A 22,443-nucleotide genomic window follows, 5' to 3' on the forward strand; every position below is an offset into this window, starting at 1 on the left:
AGACATGAGTTCAATTCATTGGGGTTCAGATTGATTGAAGAGATGGTGAGCTTTGTAGTTGCAAAGAGTTCCTTTAGTATTCAGTTTATAGATCATAGTCCAACGTCCAAAGCTCATATTCAGGGCATACCAGCATAACTGGGACCTCAGTCTTGTGACTCAAACTTCCCCTGATGAAGTCTAAGCAGATCTGAGATGACAGAACCAGGACCCAAGGATCTTTTATACAATTTCATGTTTGAAAAGTTGGGATTTCCTCCAGCAACAAAAGGTAATTAGGATGACTTTGAAGGAGGTCCATCACTGGTACTTAGCTATAGGAATTAGCATAAGGCCATTTGCTTGTTCCTCCACCATTCACAGTACATTTCAAAGAGAGATGAATTCCGAGATATCCCAGTTTACAATTCATTTAAACGATAGGATCTTCTTTTGACCTCTGAATTATCAGAATACAGCATAGACAGGGACTGTTGATTACATTGTCAACCCTACTCATACATATATAAATACACAAAAACACAAACATTATCTCCCTACATGTCTTTTGAGCGTTATTTATTTTGCAGCAATAAGGCTGATATGTTCTATATTTATGGTAATAAGCATGAACCATTATACACAAATATGACTTTATATTACAGAATAAATTAAGCTACTGAAGAAGCCGTAAACCAACTAAGTCTTAATCACATTCTTTTTTCAATATTTACTCATATAAAAATATGATGGATTTATGACTCTTCCTTTTTAATATACAGTACCAAAGATAATGACACTTTACAGATAAACTGTGGAATACTAACTTTAGTATTGTCATTGAACTGATCTTTTCAGACGTCTATAAACATATCTCAGAGTATTGTTACATTTCAAGAACAGAAGAGAACATAATGCAGCTGCGGACACAATGCCTATCCTGCAATGAGAGGTACTGGTTTAAATATTATATACTATAGTCAATTTAGAATACATGTTAAAGCTAAAGGAAAAATAAATTCGATATAGTTATAACATTTTTATTGTCAAGTGTAATATATTCTTATGTCTGTACAAACAGGTTCTGTCCTTTGAAGTTTGTGATATCTAAAGATTTGAGATGTAAATCCTAGCTGAATTTGCAAATACGTATTGGCCCAGTAACCATAAACTTGAAGCAGAACATGTAAAACATTTAAATAAACAATAACACATAGTATGTGAGGTACCCCACAGTGAACAGCAAAATAATGGTATAATTACAGAATGATCCTATTCTCTCCCCTGCCCAGCAGTGAACGCAATGGGAAATTTCCAAGTACATTTTCCTATTGTCCTTTCCAGACCATTTCTGAATGCTCCATGCAATGAAGCTTCTAACATTCCCTATCCCAGCTTAGTTGGTATTACTGTCAAATATTTTTTCCTGAAGATTTCTTTAATTAATTTCATCCATCACTCACAGGGTGGAAACTGCTGAAAACTTTCCATTAAAAGAAAATAGCAGACATCCACCATTTTAATAATTATTTCTCTGCAAATTTCCAACATCCCTACTTTTGAGTAAAAACAAGTTAGGATGCCTTAAAGTAGATTTACACTATGGGTCTTTCTCGTTTTATTTAGCTCAATAGAAAAATTGAAACTGAATAAACAACGAGGAGTCCTTGTGGCACCTTAGAGACTAACAAATTTATCTGGGCATAAGCTTTCGTGGGATATAACCCACTCCACTTATATCCCATGAAAGCTTATGCCCAAATAAATTTGTTAGTGCCACAAGGACTCCTTGTTGTTTTTACTGATACAGATTAAGATGGCTACTCCTCTGAAAACCGAAACTGAATAGAAAACACCAGTGTACAGATGCCTTAGGGCTCCGAATGTTGCTAACAGGAATGGTGATAAACCAGTGTTAGTAATGGAACGACATTTTTTGAACATTTCCTTAGAGTAGTTCGTACTAGGGTGAAGTATGCACCAAAAATAATAGAGGTGAGGGATTTACTTAAATGATTTATCTGTATTACAGTAGCATCTAAAGGCCTCATTGTGCTATATGCTGTATTGTACTATGTCTTTGTTGTGGAGAAGATGGATGATTCAATGATTAGAGCACTAACCTAGGACTTGTGAGCATCAAGTCCCTTCTCTGCCACACACTAGCTGGATGACCAGGCGCAAGTCACTTAGGGCAGTAATTCTCAACCTTTCTAGACTACTGTACCCCTTTCAGGAGTCTGATTTGTCCTGCGTATCTTAAGTTTAACCTCATTTAACTTGCTACTTGCTTACAAAATCAGACATAAAATACAAAAGTGTCACAGCACACTATTACTGAAATATTGCTTTCTCATTTTTACCATATAATTATGAAATAAATCAATTGGAATAGAATATTCAGTGTACAGATCAGTATAAACAACTCATTGTATGAAATTTTAGCTTGTACTGATTTCACTAGTGCTTTTTCTGGAGCCTGTTGTAAAACTAGACAAATATCTAGATGAGCTGATGTACTGGATGGAAGCCTCTGTGTACCCCCAAACCACTGATCTAGGGAACAGAGGCACAGAGAGGTTATCTATAAAAAGGAGATAATGGCATTTCCCTACCTCACAGGAATGTTGAGGCTAAACATATTAAAGAGTTGAGGCACTTAGACACCACAATGACCCTTGTGAGTACCACAGACTGACGTGTATAAAGTTTTGCCTACCTTAAACTTTAGGATTCAGCATTTCTATGCCGTTTTGCAGCCAGAAAAGTGAAACAGCAGCAAGCTGGCAAGGGCAAAAGACAAAACTGGGGTTAAACTGCGGGACGCTCTTCCGTGTGTAAACAGGGAGATGTGAGGAGGGACAGTAATCAGAAAAGCGGTGGCTTTTACCGGCTGTAAAGTCACCAAGAAGTAAAGCTACGTGCTGACAAGACTGGCTTTCCAGGCAAGTCAACGTTTGAACAGCTCCCCACGCTCCGTGCAGGTGCAGGCCGGCCCAGCAGACTCGCTGCTCAGAGGGGGAGACCGCCCCCGGGCTCAGCTGTTAACTGGAGCCCGAACTGCGCCGCAGCTCGTGGAAGCCCCTCCAGCCCCGACGCCAGCCTGCAACCGGGACAGGGACAGGGACGGGGGGAAGGGGAGGGGGCTCGGGGCAGGAGCCCGCCCCCCTCGGCTCTGGCTGCCCTTTGGATGGTCCAAGGGCCAGTCAGCGGACTCCCGCTGTCCAAAGTTCGGCGCGGAGCTAGAAGGCTCCGGAGTTGAGCGGGGCGGTGGCCGATGGTGCTGAGGAGCCGGGCTCGCTGCCCCGTGAGTGCGGCTGGGGCCTGAGGAGGGAGAGTTGTGGGCCGTGTGGGGGCGAGACTGGGGAAGGGAAGGGAAGGCGGGCGGTGGCTGGGAGGGGGGGAGCCCCGGAGTGCGCTCGCCTCACCCCCCACCCGGGCCGAGCCTCAGCCGGGAGCTCGGTTCGCGCCGGGTGCTGGAAAGGCTCTGGGCGGGGGCGGGGAACTTCCCTCAGCTTCATTCCCTGCCCCCCCCGCCTTTGGCCGAGCAGCGCCGGCAGAGGCGCTTCATGGGGTTCAACCTGCCTCGTGGCAGCGGCGTGGCCATGCTCTGCCTGCTCCTTCACTGGCCTACATGGGGGGCTTCCCCCTCCCCCCTGCGTTGGGCCTCTCCTGCCCCCCTGCAGCTCCATGAAACTTACAGGCGTTCATGTGATAGCGACGCGTTTTACCGGACCGTCTTGTCGTTTGTGCTGGCTGAAGGTAAAGGCTCCCCAAAAGCAAATGGAACTAGGCCGATTTTCGGCAGCTTGTTGGGAGTCTGGCCCCCATGTTTACTTTATATTAAAAGGTTTCTCTAGTGCATGAGTCACTTGCTTATGGGCCCTCGTCTGGGTGGGTAGGTTTGAACACAGACTTTTAAATACTGCAGAAACACTTTAAATGAAAGGATCCTGCCATATGTCCTTAAACAAATTAACTTCAGCTACTAGCAAAATTGCTGAGAAAATTATCTAAAATGTTTCCATAGACATTCATTTAGCTGTGTTTAATATCTCACCCTTAGGTTGGAATGGAAAAAGAAAGGCAAGTCATACTTCTTGCAGAGGGTTAACCACTAGGTAATACTATTAATGGAAGTATTACAAGAGTGAAGATAAACATCCAGGAAAACTAAACCACGATACTTTTGAGATGAGTCACAGTAAAACAGTATCTATGTTCTAACAAATCTTTGGTGAAAGTGGGTGAACTTTACATAATTACCCCTGAGAACCTTCTTCTGACCCTAACAAAATCTGAAAGGAATTTATTTTCAACAATAATAAAGATCTCAATATGCCTCTCCTATATAGTCCAATACGGTATAAGGAGATTTGGGTCATTCCCCACAAACCGAAATAGGAATTTGTATGGCATTCTATTTGAGGGATTAACAAGATAAAAGCAATGAGAACTGTGTATATTGGATTTAGATTAAGAATCATGGGACTTTTCCATGCCCACGCTAGCACTCAGATTTATTTGAATGCCTTGGTCTCCGTCTGTAAGCTGCTGTCTCACTTCCATCTTGACCTTTCTGGTGTCATAGTTCATTTTCTCTGGTCAGGGATTTCCAACAGTGATTAACCTTATTTAAGAAACTTGAAGTTGCAATATCTAAAATAAAACAGGTCTAGTTTCAATACAGAAAGCAAAACAAACAAACAAAAAACCCATGAAATGTAAATTAGAATTTAAACTCTGTTAAACTAACAGTGAAACCTATACCAGAGATCGCTCTCTGTATTCAGACGGTTTCCCTAAAGGTCTCTGCCCAAACGCATCCTCTGAGAAAAGAAGTACACCTCTGTTCCCCCTCTTAGTAACAAATATGTATTGGTTCCTTGAGCAATTATTTAAAACAGGTTTAATCCTACTACAAAAAACCTCCACAGCTAATAGGGCATATAGCTTATATTAGAGTTTTGAATAACAGTGAAACTTCATTGTATGGAAATGATTTGACCTGTTACTATTCTTGTATAACCTGCTCTTGGATGAGTGTGTTATCAGCTGCAGTTAGTTTCTTAGGAGGTATTTGTTTAGCCCTTTTAGGTGGGTACTATATTCTCTGAAACCAGACTCTCCACAGGTTTTGAGGTGTTGGACTGGATTCTCCCTGGTTAGGGTTAGACTTCAAGCTCCACCTTTTGTACTGTTGCTGAGAAATCATGAGTGATCATCTACAACTAAATGGTTCTGGAAGATTGCAGCCGGTTCTAGCCTCCCCAGGAAGTAGCATTCTCTGTTTTGAAATAGAGGTTTAATTATTCCCTGGCTTCTCTTTGGTCACCCATTACTGGAGACTCCTTACAAACCTGTGTTAGAGACTACCCTAATTACATATATAAACTGGGGTTGGAGAGGAGATTCACCAGCCAGGGTAGTCAAAATAAAGCCCAAACTTTTAATTTCAGTTTCATGCCTCTTTCCTCAAGGCCAGTTTTATTCATAAACAGAAGATGCAAAAGATGTCAGAGTAATAGAAAACACTGGATAGCAGAAGCCTGTTCCACTTTCTACAAGCTTGGCTGGGACAAAACATACCCTTTTCCCCCTTCATAGCCCCTTGCAGCTACTCCAGGCCACCTGCTTCAATAAGCTTACCCCCAATCTCCTCTTTCTCAAAGTGACTCACATGCATTCTTTTAAAAGTCTCCAGCAGGCAGTCACATGCTTGATCAGCTGACCTATCTCCCTCATGTATCCTGCCTGGAGACTACAACTCTCAGAATCTTCCATTCTCCAGGGATTTACTCCTGTAACATGTACTGGCCATATCTGTAATTACATGTAAGCATTCTGTTACAAACCTCCTGCCATAAGAGACTGACACAAAGTCTCCTCAAATATGCTACACACGGTTCCAATCCAACTCTATTAGAAAATCTATCTCGAAAAGCTATGGATTGTCAGTATCTTTGGTAGTTGAAAACAGGTTTCAGGTTATACCTGTAAATTATACACAGCACAAGACCCATGGCTGACCTAACAGCAGCTATAATAGACGTGATTCTCCTCCTTTACATTGATGTAAATCTGATGTACAGGTTTGCTGACTCACACTCTTTATCATGAGTCTCACAATATTTAGTGTTTTTCTTAAATTCCCAGATGATGGAGGAAAGAACACCTACAATTTTATTATTCTCATGACTTTTGAACAATTGGGATTAGTAATACCGGGAGTAATGGAATTACATTGATCTAAAACTAGTGTGAACAAAGGAGATTGTGGCCTGCTGTTTCTTGCCAAACGACCTGTTCTCTGTAGCTATTCCACCCTGTCTTGTAACATCTGCAAGAGCAGGCCTGTCTTCCTATGGTTTTCAGACCCCTATTAAATACAAGGGCTATATTATATCCATATATATCTACATGGACTGGGCATTAGGGTGGGAATCAAGACACATGGATTCCATTCTTAGGGTCAGCTATTGCCTAGCTGTGTGACCTTTAGCAAATCACTTCTCTGTGCCTCAGTTCCCCCTTAGGCAAACTGGGAGTAGTTATGCTTAGCTATCTCTAAAAAATGTTAATAAAAACAGATAAGCATTTTGAATAAACTAACACATTTAGGTGGACTGCATATAATGCAAAAAACAATGCTAATCAACTGGCATTAAACTGCTTGCATATAAAGAATAACAAAGCAGCATGTTGCAATAAAATAAATGTTTACTGTCATGCTGGCACTGCAGTTATCTATTTGGATAGCCATATAGTTAATGTGGATGCCAGCTTTGCTTTAAAATGATGCATCAAAATTTTAGGCCACATGTTGCAGTCCTTTATGATTGAACTAGATGCATCATAATACATTTTTAAGATCTTTTTTGTGTTCTAGGACAAGATATTTGATGCTGCATTGTATGGGACAAGAAGTTCTTAAAAAGAGAAGACACATATAAGAAAGGATGTCTCATTTAATCAAAGGAGTTAAAAAATGTTATGGTCCTTCTATCAGTGAAATGCACAAAGTAACAGGATTTCCATTTAAACCACCCCTACTCAAAAGCTTATTAGCCTACAGTGGGCAAAAATTAAAAACTTCACGTACATGTTCTAAACTTAGTTCTGAAAATGCAGATTCTTACAGTTACATCATAGTTGGAGCTGGATCGGCAGGGTGTGTATTAGGCAGCCGATTGACTGAAGATCCCCTTAGTACTGTTTTACTTTTGGAAGCAGGCCCTAAAGACACCCTTCTAGGTAGTAAAAGATTAATGTGGAAGATTCATATGCCTGCTGCATTAACCTATAATCTTTGTGATGAAAAATATAATTGGTATTACCACACAACACCACAAAAGCACATGGATAATCGAATTATGTACTGGCCCAGAGGTAGAGTGTGGGGTGGCTCCTCATCTCTCAATGCTATGGTGTACATTCGGGGGCATGCAGAAGACTACAATCGATGGCATAGAGAAGGTGCTGTGGGATGGGACTATGAATTTTGCTTGCCTTATTTTAAGAAGGCACAGACCCATGAGCTGGGTCCTAACCTATACAGAGGTGGGAATGGACCGTTGCATGTGTCAAGAGGAAAGACGAACCATCCTCTTCATCATGCATTCCTGGATGCAGCCCAGCAGGCTGGCTATTCTTTCACAGATGATATGAATGGTTACCAACAAGAAGGATTTGGCTGGATGGATATGACTATACACAGAGGTAAACCTTAAAGAGTTACTTTGGGAGTGTATGTATCTAACCTATAAATGGTATTTAAGGGTCAATCTATTTTCCATTGAATTCAATGGGAGTATTTTCATTGACTTCAAAACATTTCTTCCCTTAGAAAGGAGAGAGGATTTCATAATGCTGCTATCAGCTGTTTGCATTCATTCCTTTAGTCCTTAAATTTAAAGCTCTTTCTTCTGAATGATAAATGTGGCACCCCACTCTAATTTCTGTATAGGAAGAAAGACAAGAAAATACCTTGAAAATGAAGGCACATGAACTATTTTGGTGCTTGCAGATGTTAAATGAAAACATGTATTTTGTAGGTCAGAGATGGAGCACAGCTAGTGCTTACCTTCACCCTGCCATAACACGCCCAAACTTGTCCACAGAAGATAGAACGCTCGTAACGAAAATTTTGTTTCAAGGAACAAAAGCCATAGGGGTTGAGTATGTCAAGAATGGGCAAAGGAAAAAGGTAAGAATTTTTATTTCCCTTCCTGAAAGAGTGGGGTCAAAGAAAAATAAGCCTTATTTAACAACAAATAGAAACGAAGACTGACACATCCTTTCTGTACAAAAATTCCACTTTTCAGATGTAATACTGTAGCTCAAAAACACTAGTCAGTTTCAAGAATATGATCCTTTGTTAGATAGTTATGTTCGAAAATACATTTCCTTTTTAACATTTCAGACATCAGGATATTCTCTGTGCTGAAAGAGGGAATGATGAGAGTGTAGAAAGGAAAAGGCTATGCTTGAGGTTTGAAATTGGAACCTACTCTGTAGTCATGCACAGTTACAGTGTGTTGGCTATTGTACTGAATTACTAATGTGCTGGAAAAACAATTTAGGAAAATCTGTTAAAACTGAGTATCTCCTATGGAGTCTGAATAGCTTAGGGGATAGATAATGGAACATAGAGTCATTCTCTGTTGCCATTTTGAATCCAGTTAAGTCTAGTAATGACTAACTACTATAAGGCACATTCCCAGCTGCAGAATAGACATACCCTAACTATTTTATGGCTATTTGGTAGCCTATATGAAATGGGTTTGTGATTTCACTCCAACTTCCACTGAACAGGCATCCACATCACAGAGATCGTCACAACCAGGGGGACATGCGCTGGTAGTCTAAGCACATAAGCCAAGAATGGAATGGGAGTCAGGACTAAAATGGCCTTTGATATTAGGTCAGGATCGAGGAATATTAGCAAAACAATGAGTAACTGCCATTACTTCTTAGCTTTTCTATGGATAAATGGAGGACTTCAGTTTCTGGGGCTTTCAATTCAGTACTTTTCATAAGAAAAGAAGTATTCAGTGAGGGCTTATCTACATTGTGAGGTAATGTGCTCTAGGAGGTATGATTTCTAAAGTGGACTAATGTACTGTGCATCATTTGGTCTGGATAGACCCTGCTGGTGCATACTAAAGGTTCCTTAATGCACTTTAGTGTAGTACTGTTTCAGATAGCACTATGCTAAAGCACACCAGCAAGATCTACACAGACCAATTAATACACAACACATTAGTGCACTTTAGAAATCACTCCCCTGTAGCTCGCATTACCCAACCATGTAGACAAGCCCTTACTCTTCCCTTTTGAATATTACTCCTGATTATTACATATGTAACTAGGTAACTGCCTAAGGTGGATTCAGATATTATTTTAAAGTTCTAATAACAAGGGTGAAATGTTGGAATAATAATACACCAAAGGGGAGGAGAGCATAAATCTTGACAGTTTGAGTTCACTGAACATAAAAACGGCCATGCTGGATCAGACCAAAGGTCCATCTAGCCCAGTGTCCTGTCTTCCGACAGTGGCCAATGCCAGGTTCCCCACAGGGAATGAACAGAACAGGTAATCATCAAGTGATCCATTCCCTGTTGCCCATTCCCAGCTTCTGGCAAACAGAGGCTAGGGACACCATCGCTGCCTATCCTGGCTAATAGCCATTGATCATAGAATCATAGAATATCAGGGTTGGAAGGGACCCCAGAAGGTCATCTAGTCCAACCTCCTGCTCAAAGCAGGACCAATTCCCAGCTAAATCATCCCAGCCAGGGCTTTGTCAAGCCTGACCTTAAAAACCTCTAAGGAAGGAGATTCTACCACCTCCCTAGGTAACGCATTCCAGTGTTTCACCACCCTCTTAGTGAAAAAGTTTTTCCTAATATCCAATCTAAACCTCCCCCACTGCAACTTGAGACCATTACTCCTCGTTCTGTCATCTGCTACCATTGAGAACAGTCTAGAGCCATCCTCTTTGGAACCCCCTTTCAGGTAGTTGAAAGCAGCTATCAAATCCCCCCTCATTCTTCTCTTCTGCAGGCTAAACAATCCCAGCTCCCTCAGCCTCTCCTCATAACTCATGTGTTCCAGTCCCCTAATCATTTTTGTTGCCCTTCGCTGGACTCTCTCCAATTTATCCACATCCTTCTTGAAGTGTGGGGCCCAAAACTGGACACAGTACTCCAGATGAGGCCTCACCAATGTCGAATAGAGGGGAACGATCACGTCCCTCTATCTGCTCGCTATGCCCCTACTTATACATCCCAAAATGCCATTGGCCTTCTTGGCAACAAGGGCACACTGCTGACTCATATCCAGCTTCTCGTCCACTGTCACCCCTAGGTCCTTTTCCGCAGAACTGCTGCCTAGCCATTCGGTCCCTAGTCTGTAGCTGTGCATTGGGTTCTTCCGTCCTAAGTGCAGGACCCTGCACTTATCCTTATTGAACCTCATCAGATTTCTTTTGGCCCAATCCTCCAATTTGTCTAGGTCTTTCTGTATCCTATCCCTCCCCTCCAGCGTATCTACCACTCCTCCCAGTTTAGTATCATCCGCAAATTTGCTGAGAGTGCAATCCACACCATCCTCCAGATCATTTATGAAGATATTGAACAAAACCGGCCCCAGGACCGACCCTTGGGGTACTCCACTTGATACCGGCTGCCAACTAGACATGGAGCCATTGATCACTACCCGTTGAGCCCGACAATCTAGCCAGCTTTCTACCCACCTTGTAGTGCATTCATCCAGCCCATACTTCCTTAACTTGCTGACAAGAATACTGTGGGAGACCGTGTCAAAAGCTTTGCTAAAGTCAAGAAACAATACATCCACTGCTTTCCCTTCATCCACAGAACCAGTAATCTCATCATAAAAGGCGATTAGATTAGTCAGGCATGACCTTCCCTTGGTGAATCCATGCTGGCTGTTCCTGATCACTTTCCTCTCATGCAAGTGCTTCAGGATTGATTCTTTGAGGACTTGCTCCATGATTTTTCCAGGGACTGAAGTGAGGCTGACTGGCCTGTAGTTCCCAGGATCCTCCTTCTTCCCTTTTTTAAAGATTGGCACTACATTAGCCTTTTTCCAGTCATCCGGGACTTCCCCGGTTCGCCACGAGTTTTCAAAGATAATGGCCAATGGCTCTGCAATCACAGCCGCCAATTCCTTCAGTACTCTCGGATGCAACTCGTCCGGCCCCATGGACTTGTGCACGTCCAGCTTTTCTAAATAGTCCCTAACCACCTCTATCTCCACAGAGGGCTGGCCATCTCTATCCTCCATGAATTTATCTAGTTCTAGATCCTCCATGATGGATCTATCCTCCATGAATTTATCTAGTTCTTTTTTGAACCCTGTTATGGTCTTATGGTAGCAAGGAGTTGCGCAGGTTGGCCGTGCATTGTGTGAAAAAATACTTCCTTTTGTTTGTTTTAAATCTATTGCCTATTAATTTCATTTGGTGGCCCCTAGTTCTTGTGTTATAAGAAGGAGTAAATAACACTTCCTTATTTACTTTCTCCACACCAGTCATGATTTTATAGACCTCTATCATATCCCCCCTTAATTGTCTCTCTTCCAAGCTGAAAAGTCCCAGTCTTCTTCATCTCTTGTCATATGGAAGCCGTTCCATATGCTTAATCATTTTTGTTGTCCTTTTCTGAACCTTTTCCAATTCCAATATATCTTCTTTGAGACTGGGCGACCACATCTGCATGCAGTATTCAAGATGTGGGCATACCATGGATTTATATAGAGGCAATATGATATTTTCTGTCTTATTATCTATCCCTTTCTTAATGATTCCCAACATTCTGTTTGCTTTTTTGACTGCCACCGTGCATTAAGTGGGTGTTTTCAGAGAAGTATCCACAATGACTCCAAGATCTCTTTCTTGAGTGGTAACAGCCATCCCAGATCCCATCATTCTATATGGACAGCTGGGACCACGTTCTCCAATGTACATCACCCTGCACCTATCAACATCAAACTTCATCTGCCACTTTGTTGCCCAGTCACCCAGTTTTGAGAGATCCCCCGTAGCCCTTCGCAATCAGCCCCAGACTCAACCATCTTGAGTAGTTCTGCATCATCTGCAAATTCCGCCACCCCACCGCCCACTCCTCCCAGATCATTTATGAACATGTTAAACAGGACTGGGCCCAGTACAGACCCCTGGAGGACACCACTATTTACCTCTCTCCATCCTGAAAATGACCATCCATTCCTACCCCTCGCTTCCCATCCTCCAACCAGTCACCAATCCATGAGAGAACTCTCCCTTCCATCCCATGACTGCCCACTTTGCCCAAGGGACCTTGTCAAAGGTTCTCTGAAAATCCAAATACACTATATCCACTGGATTCCCCTTGTCTTCATTCCTGTTGACCCCCCTCAAAGAATTCTAGTAGATTGGTGAGGCATGATTTCCCCCCACAAAAACCATGTTGACTATTCCCCAACAAGCCATTGTCATCCATGTGTCCGACAATCCCGCTCTCCACCATAGCTTCAACCAGCTTGCCCGGCACTGAAGTCAGGCCCACCGGCCTGCAACTGCCAGGGTCACCTCTTTCAAAAATTGGCATCACACTAGCTATCCTCCAGCCACCTGGCACAGAAGCCAATCCAAATGATAGGCGACAGATCACAGTGAGTAGTCCTGCAATGTCACACCTGAGTTCCCCCAGAACTCCCAGGTGAATACCATCTGGCACCAGTAACCCACCACTCTTCAGTCTATCAACCTGTTCTAAAGCCCCCTCCAATGACACCTTAATCTGGGACAGCTCCCCAGACCCGCACCCAAATAGAATGGCTCAGGCCCGGGAATCTCCCCCACATTCTCAATTGTGAAGACCAATGCAACAAATTCATCCAGCTTCCCCACAACAGCCTTATTGTCCCTGAGTGCTCCCCCAGCATCCTGATCGTCTGAAGTACATTATACCCACAGGAATCAATATGTAGAGGGCGTTGAGTGACTGAACACCTGCTAAATGTTAAAAGATAATATAAATAAACTATTCTTTGATTTGCTAAAGCACAGAACATGTCTATTCTTTTCTAAGCCAATTAGAATGATGCTTTCCATTAATAATGCAGGGCAAAAGTTGCAGAATTCTCATTGACTTTAATGGGAGCCCCATATGTCTGAGAGGAGAAGTTGGCCAGAAACAGCACCTGTCACTTTACTGAGCAGTTTACTTACATGAACATGAATAATCTTTCATTATTATGGAGAAGGTGTTTGGCTGAGAACGATGGCACAGGACAAGTGTACTTTTATTAGTTTTGGCCCTAAAAATAAAGTACTAGATACAGGAACATCATGTGTACTGTGTATAAATATTGATATGATTTGGTGAGCTAGTTGACCACATGATGGGTAGCAGGAGACCCAGAAGGTCGTCTCATCTCTGCCACTGATTTCTTGTGTGACCTTGGATAAATCACTTAATCTCGCTGCCTCAGTGCACCATCTAAGTAAGTGCAGGACATTGTTTTTTCTCTCTCTCTGCCCAGTTATTATATATTTTAATGTATTAGGGCCAAATGTGCTTTTTAAAACTTCAGCTACACAAGTCTTATTCAATATATTTTCTTATATGTTCCTGGAAAAAGAGCGCTCTGATTCCTCTGTCATTCTACCACAGTGTCTGGTTTTTATTTTCTGCCATTTCTAATTCAAGTGCAAGGGGTTTAGAAAAATGCATGCATTTGGGAAAACTAAATTGGGATCTGCATGACAGTTTCAAAATTTAACTTTCAGCTTGATCTCATTAAAGGTAAAAGCTTGCAAGAGTAAAAAGGTGACCCTTTCTTGCTTTATGATACATAAAAAAGATACCACAGTTTCTTCTCCCCCCCCCCCCCCACTTTTTTAATATTAGAAATTCAAGCCTCGTCTCCCTTGCTTTTTTTCTGGGAAGATTCTAAGGATGACGGGAGAACTAATAGTTTTATGACATCAGAGAAACTATGCAAGGAAGCCTGATTGAGAAGAGAAATGATTTTTATAGACTATTTATTTAAAATTCTGTGTTATATTTGTTTAGTTAACAACTATTGAAATCAAACAGTTAGGAAAAACTATTTGATTGTTGAAGTTTTCTCAGTCTTCCCTTTTAAGTGAAGATTTAGGGCCTGATCCAAAGCACATTAAAATCCGAAAGATCCCCACAGATTTTAATGGACATTGGATACGGCCTTAAGAAAGCTCCCAGTCATTTCAGAAGTCCTTCAGAAAAAACAAATAAAATGGCCTTGGTAGTCCTGGTATGTTTTAGGTAAAAAAAAATCAAGCAAAAAAGAATATTTATGGGGGTTGGGGAATGCTTTCAGACTTTCTTTTATGTATCATAAACTATATATGTGTGTGTACATATATAAGGGACCAACTTGATTGTTTTTCCTCTGAGGTCACCTTTAAATGCACTACATGACTATATACAACATGAATTACAAGCTATGAATGTCTATGCAGCAGGGTTGCACTGGGTATAAACCCATAACCTAGAGCAGAGATAAGAGTACACATTTGGAAATAGTATGATTTGAAACAAGCCACATTTTCATTAGGAAACAAAAATGTGAACACGTACTTCATTTACACAGTGACTCTCTGATGATTCGCTGAAACTATTTTTGTATACAATATGCAACGTACTGTAGAGATTTTGCATAGCTGTTGTTTTATGAACCAATTCAATAAACCTGAATGTTTTGTGTATTAGTTCTACCATACTAGACAATTGTCCAGAGCAGAAAAATACAAGGGGGAGCAAAATGTCACCACTGGGTGTGCTAGCAGTAACTTCAGATGAGTAGTGTGAAAACAATTAATAAAAATCAAACTTTTTGTAAGTTTTGTTCTATTCTATCAGTCAGAAAGAAAATAGGAATAGTAAAAGTAAATGGTACTTCGCATACTGGTATTGCCTGTATACATAAAGGAAAAATCAAGTTGGTCATTTTTAGAAGACTACAGAACCATGCCTAAAATACCACAGCTAAAATTAAAGTGGAGACACAGTGTAGAGTCTTAAATTCTACAAAAGTAAACACTGGGCTTAAATTCTAGTGTCTGCAGATGAGCAATACAAGAGCTGCCTTCTTGAGCTCTTTTTTTTGTCATTTCTAGTGATTTTATTAAATTGAGGCAAATCTCTATATACACATTTAGCAGAAGTCTATTTACATTGTTTAGATGGATAATATCTATGTTTACTTTTAAGTATTTTTATTTTTGTTGATTTAAATTTCACAGTTGTGGAAAATTATGGGGTGAGGGGTATGTGTGGTGGGGCGGGACTCACCCCTGCAGCACCTCCTGCTGGTCATCCAAGGAATTAGTGTTTCCAGCCTCTGGAGAGCCCTTTGCAGGCCGGTGTCCCGCTTGCTGGTGGGCCCCAAGTCCCTCCCGGACCCCGGTGCCCCTTTCACGAATGGGTGCTGCCCCCTGGCAGTACCCCCACTCCATGGCATTTGCTTTGCAAGTTATGAAAGTATGTTCAAAGATGCAACACGTGCCGATTGCTCAATGTATGCTCAGTGATGCTAGATGAGATGTATTACAGGACATTGAGCACCAGTGCAGTGTTAATTTTACAACATTCTATAGCTCAAAGTAGTAGTAGCTTTAGGATTTGTATCAGATTTAAATGGCCTTTGTTTCTACTTCCCTATGTGAATACACTCCTATTTGTCCCTTTACATGTATTTCATGTAATCTAGTCCCTTTTAAGTTTCTTGAATATTTCTTTCCTAACCTCCCCACTATGCAAAAGTTTGAATTTATTTCCCCAATGCTGATAGCACTTTCTCTGACCCTAAGATCTCAAATATCTAAGGGCAAAATTCTGCTCTTGCTATTCTGAACCTTATAATGGAAAGTGCTGGACATGTGGAGAGTTCCTGAGCCATTTTGTTAATATAAGGCAGGTTGATTTCAGGGGTGCAGGGGAGAAATGTGCTCTGTAGCAAACTGTAATGGTCCTTTAAACAGACTGAGCTCCCCAAAAGCACCTGTTGCCAAAGACAGAATTTCTAACCTTGCCTGGAGATCAGTCCCCTTGGAGACATGGTTTCCTGTTGGACACATTCATTGCTCCCCGTCTAACAATGAAGAGAGTGATAGATCAGAGTTCTGTCTAGCTGCTGACTGGATGAGTTGGGGATGAGGAGAGGAAGAGCAGCCTGCACACTTTTCTCCAACCCCTCATGAGACAGGGCAGGATTTTGCCCTAGATCTGCAGTGCTGATCTGACAACTGAGAGCAAGAGAAAACAAATGAATATGAACCATGAAGCTTATGGGTGGAAAGAGTCAGAGAGGAGATGATGAAGATGTTAGATAATGTCTACTCACTAGGTACCGATGAGATAAATAGGTCAACCTCTGAGGTCCTGAGCTAATGGTTAGCAGCATAAGTAGTAACCAGCTGAGAGATGCACATTCTTTAGGCTGTTTAATGAAAAAACTGTCATACAAAACAATATATGTATACATACTTATAAGGGCTCCCTGCTATAGCACATAGCTATGTGGGGCAATGGAAGTGTGGAATCCATGAGACCACAAGGGCTGTGAAACCAAAAATTCGCCTCAGTTGGACTGAGGATGTGACAATGCTTGAAGAGAGACTTTGTTGAGCTAACATATTACAGAATACCTCAGAGTGTAAAATCTTTTTCAGGATTTTTAATCTATTAATCACTAGTGAAAATGGAACAGGCTCTGGCTGTTTCCTTGCTTGAAGTTACTGTAGATCTCTGTTCTGGAAAGAAGTGTGCAAGTGTACTGCCAATCATGTTATTTGATCAATTAAATGCTTGTGTACCCTACAGTCTTAACAAATTACAAAACTTTGTTCAGTTCACATTTTGTTCCAATGTGACATCTTAGTTATTTCTGTCCATAGAAACTTATACCAAGGTGAGCAAAACATTTGGAATAATAAAGATGGATGCTGGTATGATTCTAAAGAAATAGAGTATCTTTTTTTTAAAAAAAAGCTCTTGGAAATATTGGTTGTGGTCTAAAATCAAACCTGTAATAATCTTCTTTAAAATTTATTTTTAATTTTCAGGCTCTTGCCAGTAAGGAAGTGATTTTAAGTGGAGGAGCCATAAATTCCCCACAGCTGCTTATGTTGTCTGGGGTTGGAAATGCAGATGACCTCAAAAAATTAGGGATCCCTGTTGTTTGTCACCTTCCTGGTAATCTTTTTATTGGTTTCATCTTTCACCTCCCTAATGGTCTGATCCAGAGCCCACTGAAGTCATTGGAATGACTGCCATTAACTTCAGTGGCCTTTAGATCAGGCTCTGTGGACCCAAACCAACTACCATTACAGTCAATGGAAAGACTCCCGTTGACTTTAATGGAAGTTAGAAAAAACTCTTTTATACATTGCACCTCTCCATGTAATGGTGTCCAATATTCATTCCTTTCTGAACTATGGCAGTAGATAACTTATTTTAAAGCAAAGAAGCCGTATGTATCACTGATATTTTTAAATTAGAGCTGTACATTCTCTTTGATCCACAGCGGATTGCCTACCGATAGTAATCAGAGTTTAATATAAGGATGGAGGGTAGAACATGGGCCTTATGTAGTAACTGAACTTTTCTAGCTAAAAGTTATCGTTGCATTTAGAAATTATGCCTACCATTGTTAGAACCAGAACTATTTCTGCTATTTGTTTATATGGCTTCTTGCATGCTCCATTTTCCTATGTGTGCTCAAGAAAATTAAACAAACAATTGCATATCTAAATTATTTGAAAATCTTACTCAAATGATCATTGTTAGGTCTAAGAGTCAACACACCATGAGGAATAACATGGGAGAGTTTTTCCTTGCATTCTGCAATACCGGCATATGGCCTGAATAAATATCTTAAATTAAGCATGTGGCAATTCTCCAAAAAGGGCCATATTTTTGGAATGTAATGTGCCCACGCTACACATACCCACGTCATATGTACTTTGAAAGCTTATTTTATGTACGTTTAGATGAAGTATGATGTGGTGCTGCCAACTGGTGCCATAAGCTTGTAGGTGAGGTGAAACAATGCTACCTACAATGAGAGTGTCATTTTTTGCACAGTTCCAGAAACACTGTAACATGACTATGACAACATTTTGGATAAATTAACTTCAGTACCTTAATAGTGTTTATTGATCAAAGCTACCAAATGACAACCTCTGAATAGGGGCCCTCCCAATCGGGGGGTCTAAATCCACTGCTCTTGGCTACTTCCTACCACTATCCCTTCAGTTTGGAGCATGGCCCTTGTAGTCCAATTCACTGGGATGGCTTGCCTCCGATAGCACCCTTTTGTGGACCTTGGGTGGTGCCCTGCCATAATCCCAGGCTCCTACCTCTTTGCTAGTCAGCACTGAACTGAGCCAGGCTCTCACCTTTTCTCCTTTCTCCAGGCCTGGCATTGGCTGCAGGTATAATGGGGCGGGGCTAGCTGGGCCCAACTGCTCTCTTTAACCCCTGCTGTGCTGGTGGTTAGTTTCTCTGCTTCATCACAGTCCAGAAGTGATTTACTATGAAAAAGTACCTGGGAAAATAAACGCCTGTCACCTACAATGAACACTGTCTGAATTCTCTCCTGGTGTCTTTTAAAACTTTATCTTGTGATGTCCTACCAATACTAAATAACGCTAATCATAGAATCATAGAATATCAGGGTTGGAAGGGACCTCAGGAGGTTATCTAGTCCAACCCGCTGCTCAAAGCAGGACCTAATCCCAACTATATCATCCCAGCCAGGGCTTTGTCAAGCCTGACCTTAAAAACCTCTAAGGAAGGGGATTCTACCACCTCTCTAGGTAACCCATTCCAGTGATTCACCACCCTCCTGGTGAAAAAGTTTTTCCTAATATCCAACCTACACCTCCCTCACTGCAACTTGAGACCATTACTCCTTGTTCTATCATCTGGTACCACTGAGAACAGTCTAGATCCATCGTCTTTGGAACCCCCTTTCAGGTAGTTGAAAGCAGCTATCAAATCCCTCCTCATTCTTCTCTTCCGCAGACTAAATAATCCCAGTTCCCTCAGTCTCTCCTCATAAGTCATGTGCTCCAGCCTCCTAATCATTTTTGTTGCCCTCCTCTGGGCTCTTTCCAATTTGTCTACATCCTTCTTGTCGTGTCGGGCCCAAAATTGAACACAGTACTCCAGATGAGGCCTCACCAGTGCTGAATAGAGGGGAATGATCACATACCTTGATCTGCTGGCAATGCTCCTACTTATACAGCTCAAAATGTCATTAGCTTCTTGGCAACAAGGGCACACTGTTGACTCATAATATTGTTCTCATTCAGGTGATTCCATTTTGGGCTGATTTCAACCACAAGCTTGCAACAAAGAAGAGAATCTACCCAGCAGTTGCATATTCACCTATTACGGATGCCAGACCAGCTGACATGGCCACAATCTATACTACTGTGCTGAAATGTCAGCAACTGTAGGACAGGTGCCTTTTGTTCAGATCATGGATCAGCAGCTGTGTGCTGTCACTCAACAAGTGAAATGGACTCTCCAAATGAACTTGGTACCAATGTGATTCACCTGGATGTTTTTCACACCCTGTGCTGTTTTATTGCATGAGTTACGAAATTTTGATGAGACGCAGGATTGCTAGACCTTCTTGTTGATACTGATGTGTATGCTGCTTGTAATGCAGATCAAATGCTTGCTGCTAAGCAATTCAGCTGTGCTCTATAGGTATGTCTACACTGCAATAAAAAACCTGCTGCTGGCCTGCATCAGCGGACTCAGTCTAAAGGGCTGTTTAACTGTAATGTAGATATTCAGGATCAGGCTGGAGCCGAGCTCAGACACCCTCCCCCTTGTCAGGACCCAGAGCTCGGGCTCCAGCCCGAGCCAGAAATGTCTACACCACAATTAAACAGCCCCTTAGCCTGAGCCCAGTCAGGTGACGTGGGCCAGCAGTGGGTGTTTAATTGCATAGGGTATAGACATACCCCTATGGCTTGGCTCTAGCATTAGAGGCCCGGAGTGCTCCAAAACTTTATTCTTTTGTTAAATTGTGTGAGCAGGAAGGAGGTACTCATGTAGTTCCAGCATTTGTCTGGCAAATGTTGGCTCACACTCAAAAGGTGTCTGAGTCTGAAGACTCAACAGTCCTTACAACGTCATTAAAGAGCTTGTTTGTGCTGTAATTCAGTATGTGCAGTCACTACTGAAGGACTTTCAGATATGTGGGTATGCCCAGTCTCCTACATTCAAGGTCTGGGAGCATTTTCTCCAGGTTATGTAGACACTGCATCTAAATGTCCATGCAGAGTGAGTGTGTGATTGGAAACTTCACATGACATAGCAGGTCATGCTTCTATGCATCTTTACTGCAAACAGAGCCAACTGTGCCAGATGGATATCAATCTACATTTTTGATATGTTAAAATTTCCCTGAAGTAGTATTCACTGCCTTTGAATCTGGGGGGAATTTGCTGTATGTCATACTTCTGTTTTTTTCAGTGGAATTTGGAGTGACATGGGAACAGGGAAAACTGTCCTCAAAGACTCATAGGGCAGTAGTGGGATTGTAGTACTGACAAGAAAGAAGCCAGCCCTTGTCAGATAGACACTCACATGACATGTCCTGAGTGAATATGCAAAAACTCTGAGAGAAAGAAGTGGCCTAACAAGAAGTAGTGAAGACTAAGTTCACAAACAAGTCCTTGCCTTTGCACTGAAGAGGAATGAAAAGCATTTTACAGCAGTTACCAACCATGTCATCAGCAATATGACAAACCCATTTGATCCTGAGTCACATCTAGAGGTGCTTATCACCATATATAATGGACACCATGTAACATCAGATGTACAAGACTCTCTACTGAAAATAGCAGATGTTGGTGAAGAACAAATGGAGAGATTTGTGAGAGGTGCACTTGATTCTGATTGGACAGGTAACATCTTCAGCCCAGTCAAGAAAACTAAATTTAAGCCTGCCCAGGGAGGGATTATCACAGCATTTATCAGACCAGAAATTGTTTTCTGAAGAGCCCTGTCCTTAGTAAGATGCAACGATGCTGTTTCAATGGCAACTGTTCTTAGTCACCAAGTAGGACCTGTGCCTATGTTCCTCTTCCATGCTGTGGAACAATGAGAAGAACAGACAAAGCTGAATTAGGACATCATCTGGAAGCTCAAGCTGAAAGGATCCATGAGCTAAGAGCATGTGACAAAGAAACCACAGGGTATATCAGAGATGCCGTGGGTGGTCATACAAAATGATGGCTGGAGACAAATTCCACACTTTCAGTGAATTGGCTGCTGAGTACTTGAGGCATGTCCTAAAAGGATTTGACAAAGCTAATTTTGTAATCAAAGTCTTTGACAGATAATGACAACAGTAACTCTGTGAAAACTGCAGAAAAATAGCGCCAGACAGGATCTAACAAGGATGCAAGAAATGTCAGGTGATTGGTGGATGTCTGTGCCTCCATGGAAGAAGTTTCTAAACGTGGCATCCAACAAGCATTCATTTGTAAAATTCCTCTGTAAATATATGGTTCAAAGTGAACCTGAGGGTGTAGGAGCACACCAACACAAATACTCCTTCTTGCTGAGGCCTAAGTAGGAAAGTCCATCATCACCAGCAGAAGTGAAGGTGCTGAAGAAGCCCAAGAACTTGTACAGTATTCAAGAGGAAGCTGTATGTGCCAATATAGCTTTTGGGTCTCTTGGTGTCAAAGGAACTATAGGAATACGTCACTTGATATAGATGTTTTGGAACTTGCTGTTCACTACTTTCCAAAAGTGAAACATATAGATAATGTGGATTGAAATAGGCAACATTACCAACACAACTGACAAGTGTTGCTTCATACCTATGTGTGCAGTTTATGATGCACTCACTCCTGACTTCTGCAACATACTTCCTGCTGTATACGCATTAACAGGATGTGACCTAGTGTCATTCCTGTTTGATATTGAGGGAAAAAAATCTGTGTTTAATGTCAAAACAGAGGTTCAGAGATCTTGCCAAATTAGGATAGAGTAATGGACAAGTTGTAATTTCTGCAGCAAGGAAATTGGTAGCACTGCTGTATGACCAGAGCAAGAAAGAAAAGGATACCCTCAAGGACTTGAATTTCTTGTACCTCAATCTAGCCATCAAAAAGGACAAATGGCCAAACTACCATCATGTCAGGGCAGTTTTGAAGATCATGTCAAAAGAGCAACTTGACAAACAAAGATTTGCGTGTCTTTGCAGATAGGTAAACCAGATCCTGGATCACCATTGCAACATGGATGGAAAAATGTGGAGGATGAACTACTTCCTGGATTCTTCAAGGGCCAATGGAGACCTTATTTGAGCCTGTATCAGTTTCGATCACAGAAGAATCAACTGTGTCTGTAGTTAGAACAATCTTCCCTGCACAGA

General features: G+C 41.6%; 2 protein-coding genes across 10 annotated transcripts in view; one reads left to right on the forward strand and one right to left on the reverse strand.

Moving 5' to 3' along the window:
• IL17RB (interleukin 17 receptor B) overlaps positions 1-3,774 on the reverse strand; it is a 40,584-nt gene extending 36,810 nt beyond the window's left edge. For 2 of the 7 annotated variants that reach the window (XM_048856631.2, XM_048856629.2), the window contains exon 1: positions 1-2,670. In XM_048856631.2, coding sequence (XP_048712588.1) covers positions 1-6 — 6 coding nt within the window. In that variant the 5' untranslated portion in view covers positions 7-2,670. Of the gene's footprint in view, positions 2,671-2,698; positions 2,764-2,869; positions 3,092-3,407; positions 3,458-3,680 lie in introns of those variants that run through there. The other 5 variants (XM_075130337.1, XM_075130338.1, XM_075130336.1 and 2 more) reach the window with 5 other exon arrangements.
• Positions 838-22,443, forward strand: part of CHDH (choline dehydrogenase) — a 27,347-nt gene continuing 5,741 nt past the window's right edge. The window contains exons 1-4 of one of the 3 annotated variants that reach the window (XM_048856624.2): positions 838-931; positions 6,869-7,698; positions 8,034-8,185; positions 17,099-17,228. In XM_048856624.2, coding sequence (XP_048712581.1) covers positions 6,939-7,698; positions 8,034-8,185; positions 17,099-17,228 — 1,042 coding nt within the window. In that variant the 5' untranslated portion in view covers positions 838-931; positions 6,869-6,938. Of the gene's footprint in view, positions 932-3,156; positions 3,287-3,487; positions 3,742-6,868; positions 7,699-8,033; positions 8,186-17,098; positions 17,229-22,443 lie in introns of those variants that run through there. The other 2 variants (XM_048856622.2, XM_048856623.2) reach the window with 2 other exon arrangements.

Source organism: Caretta caretta, chromosome 7, assembly GCF_965140235.1.
Source record: "Caretta caretta isolate rCarCar2 chromosome 7, rCarCar1.hap1, whole genome shotgun sequence".
Taxonomy (NCBI): Eukaryota; Metazoa; Chordata; order Testudines; family Cheloniidae; genus Caretta; species Caretta caretta.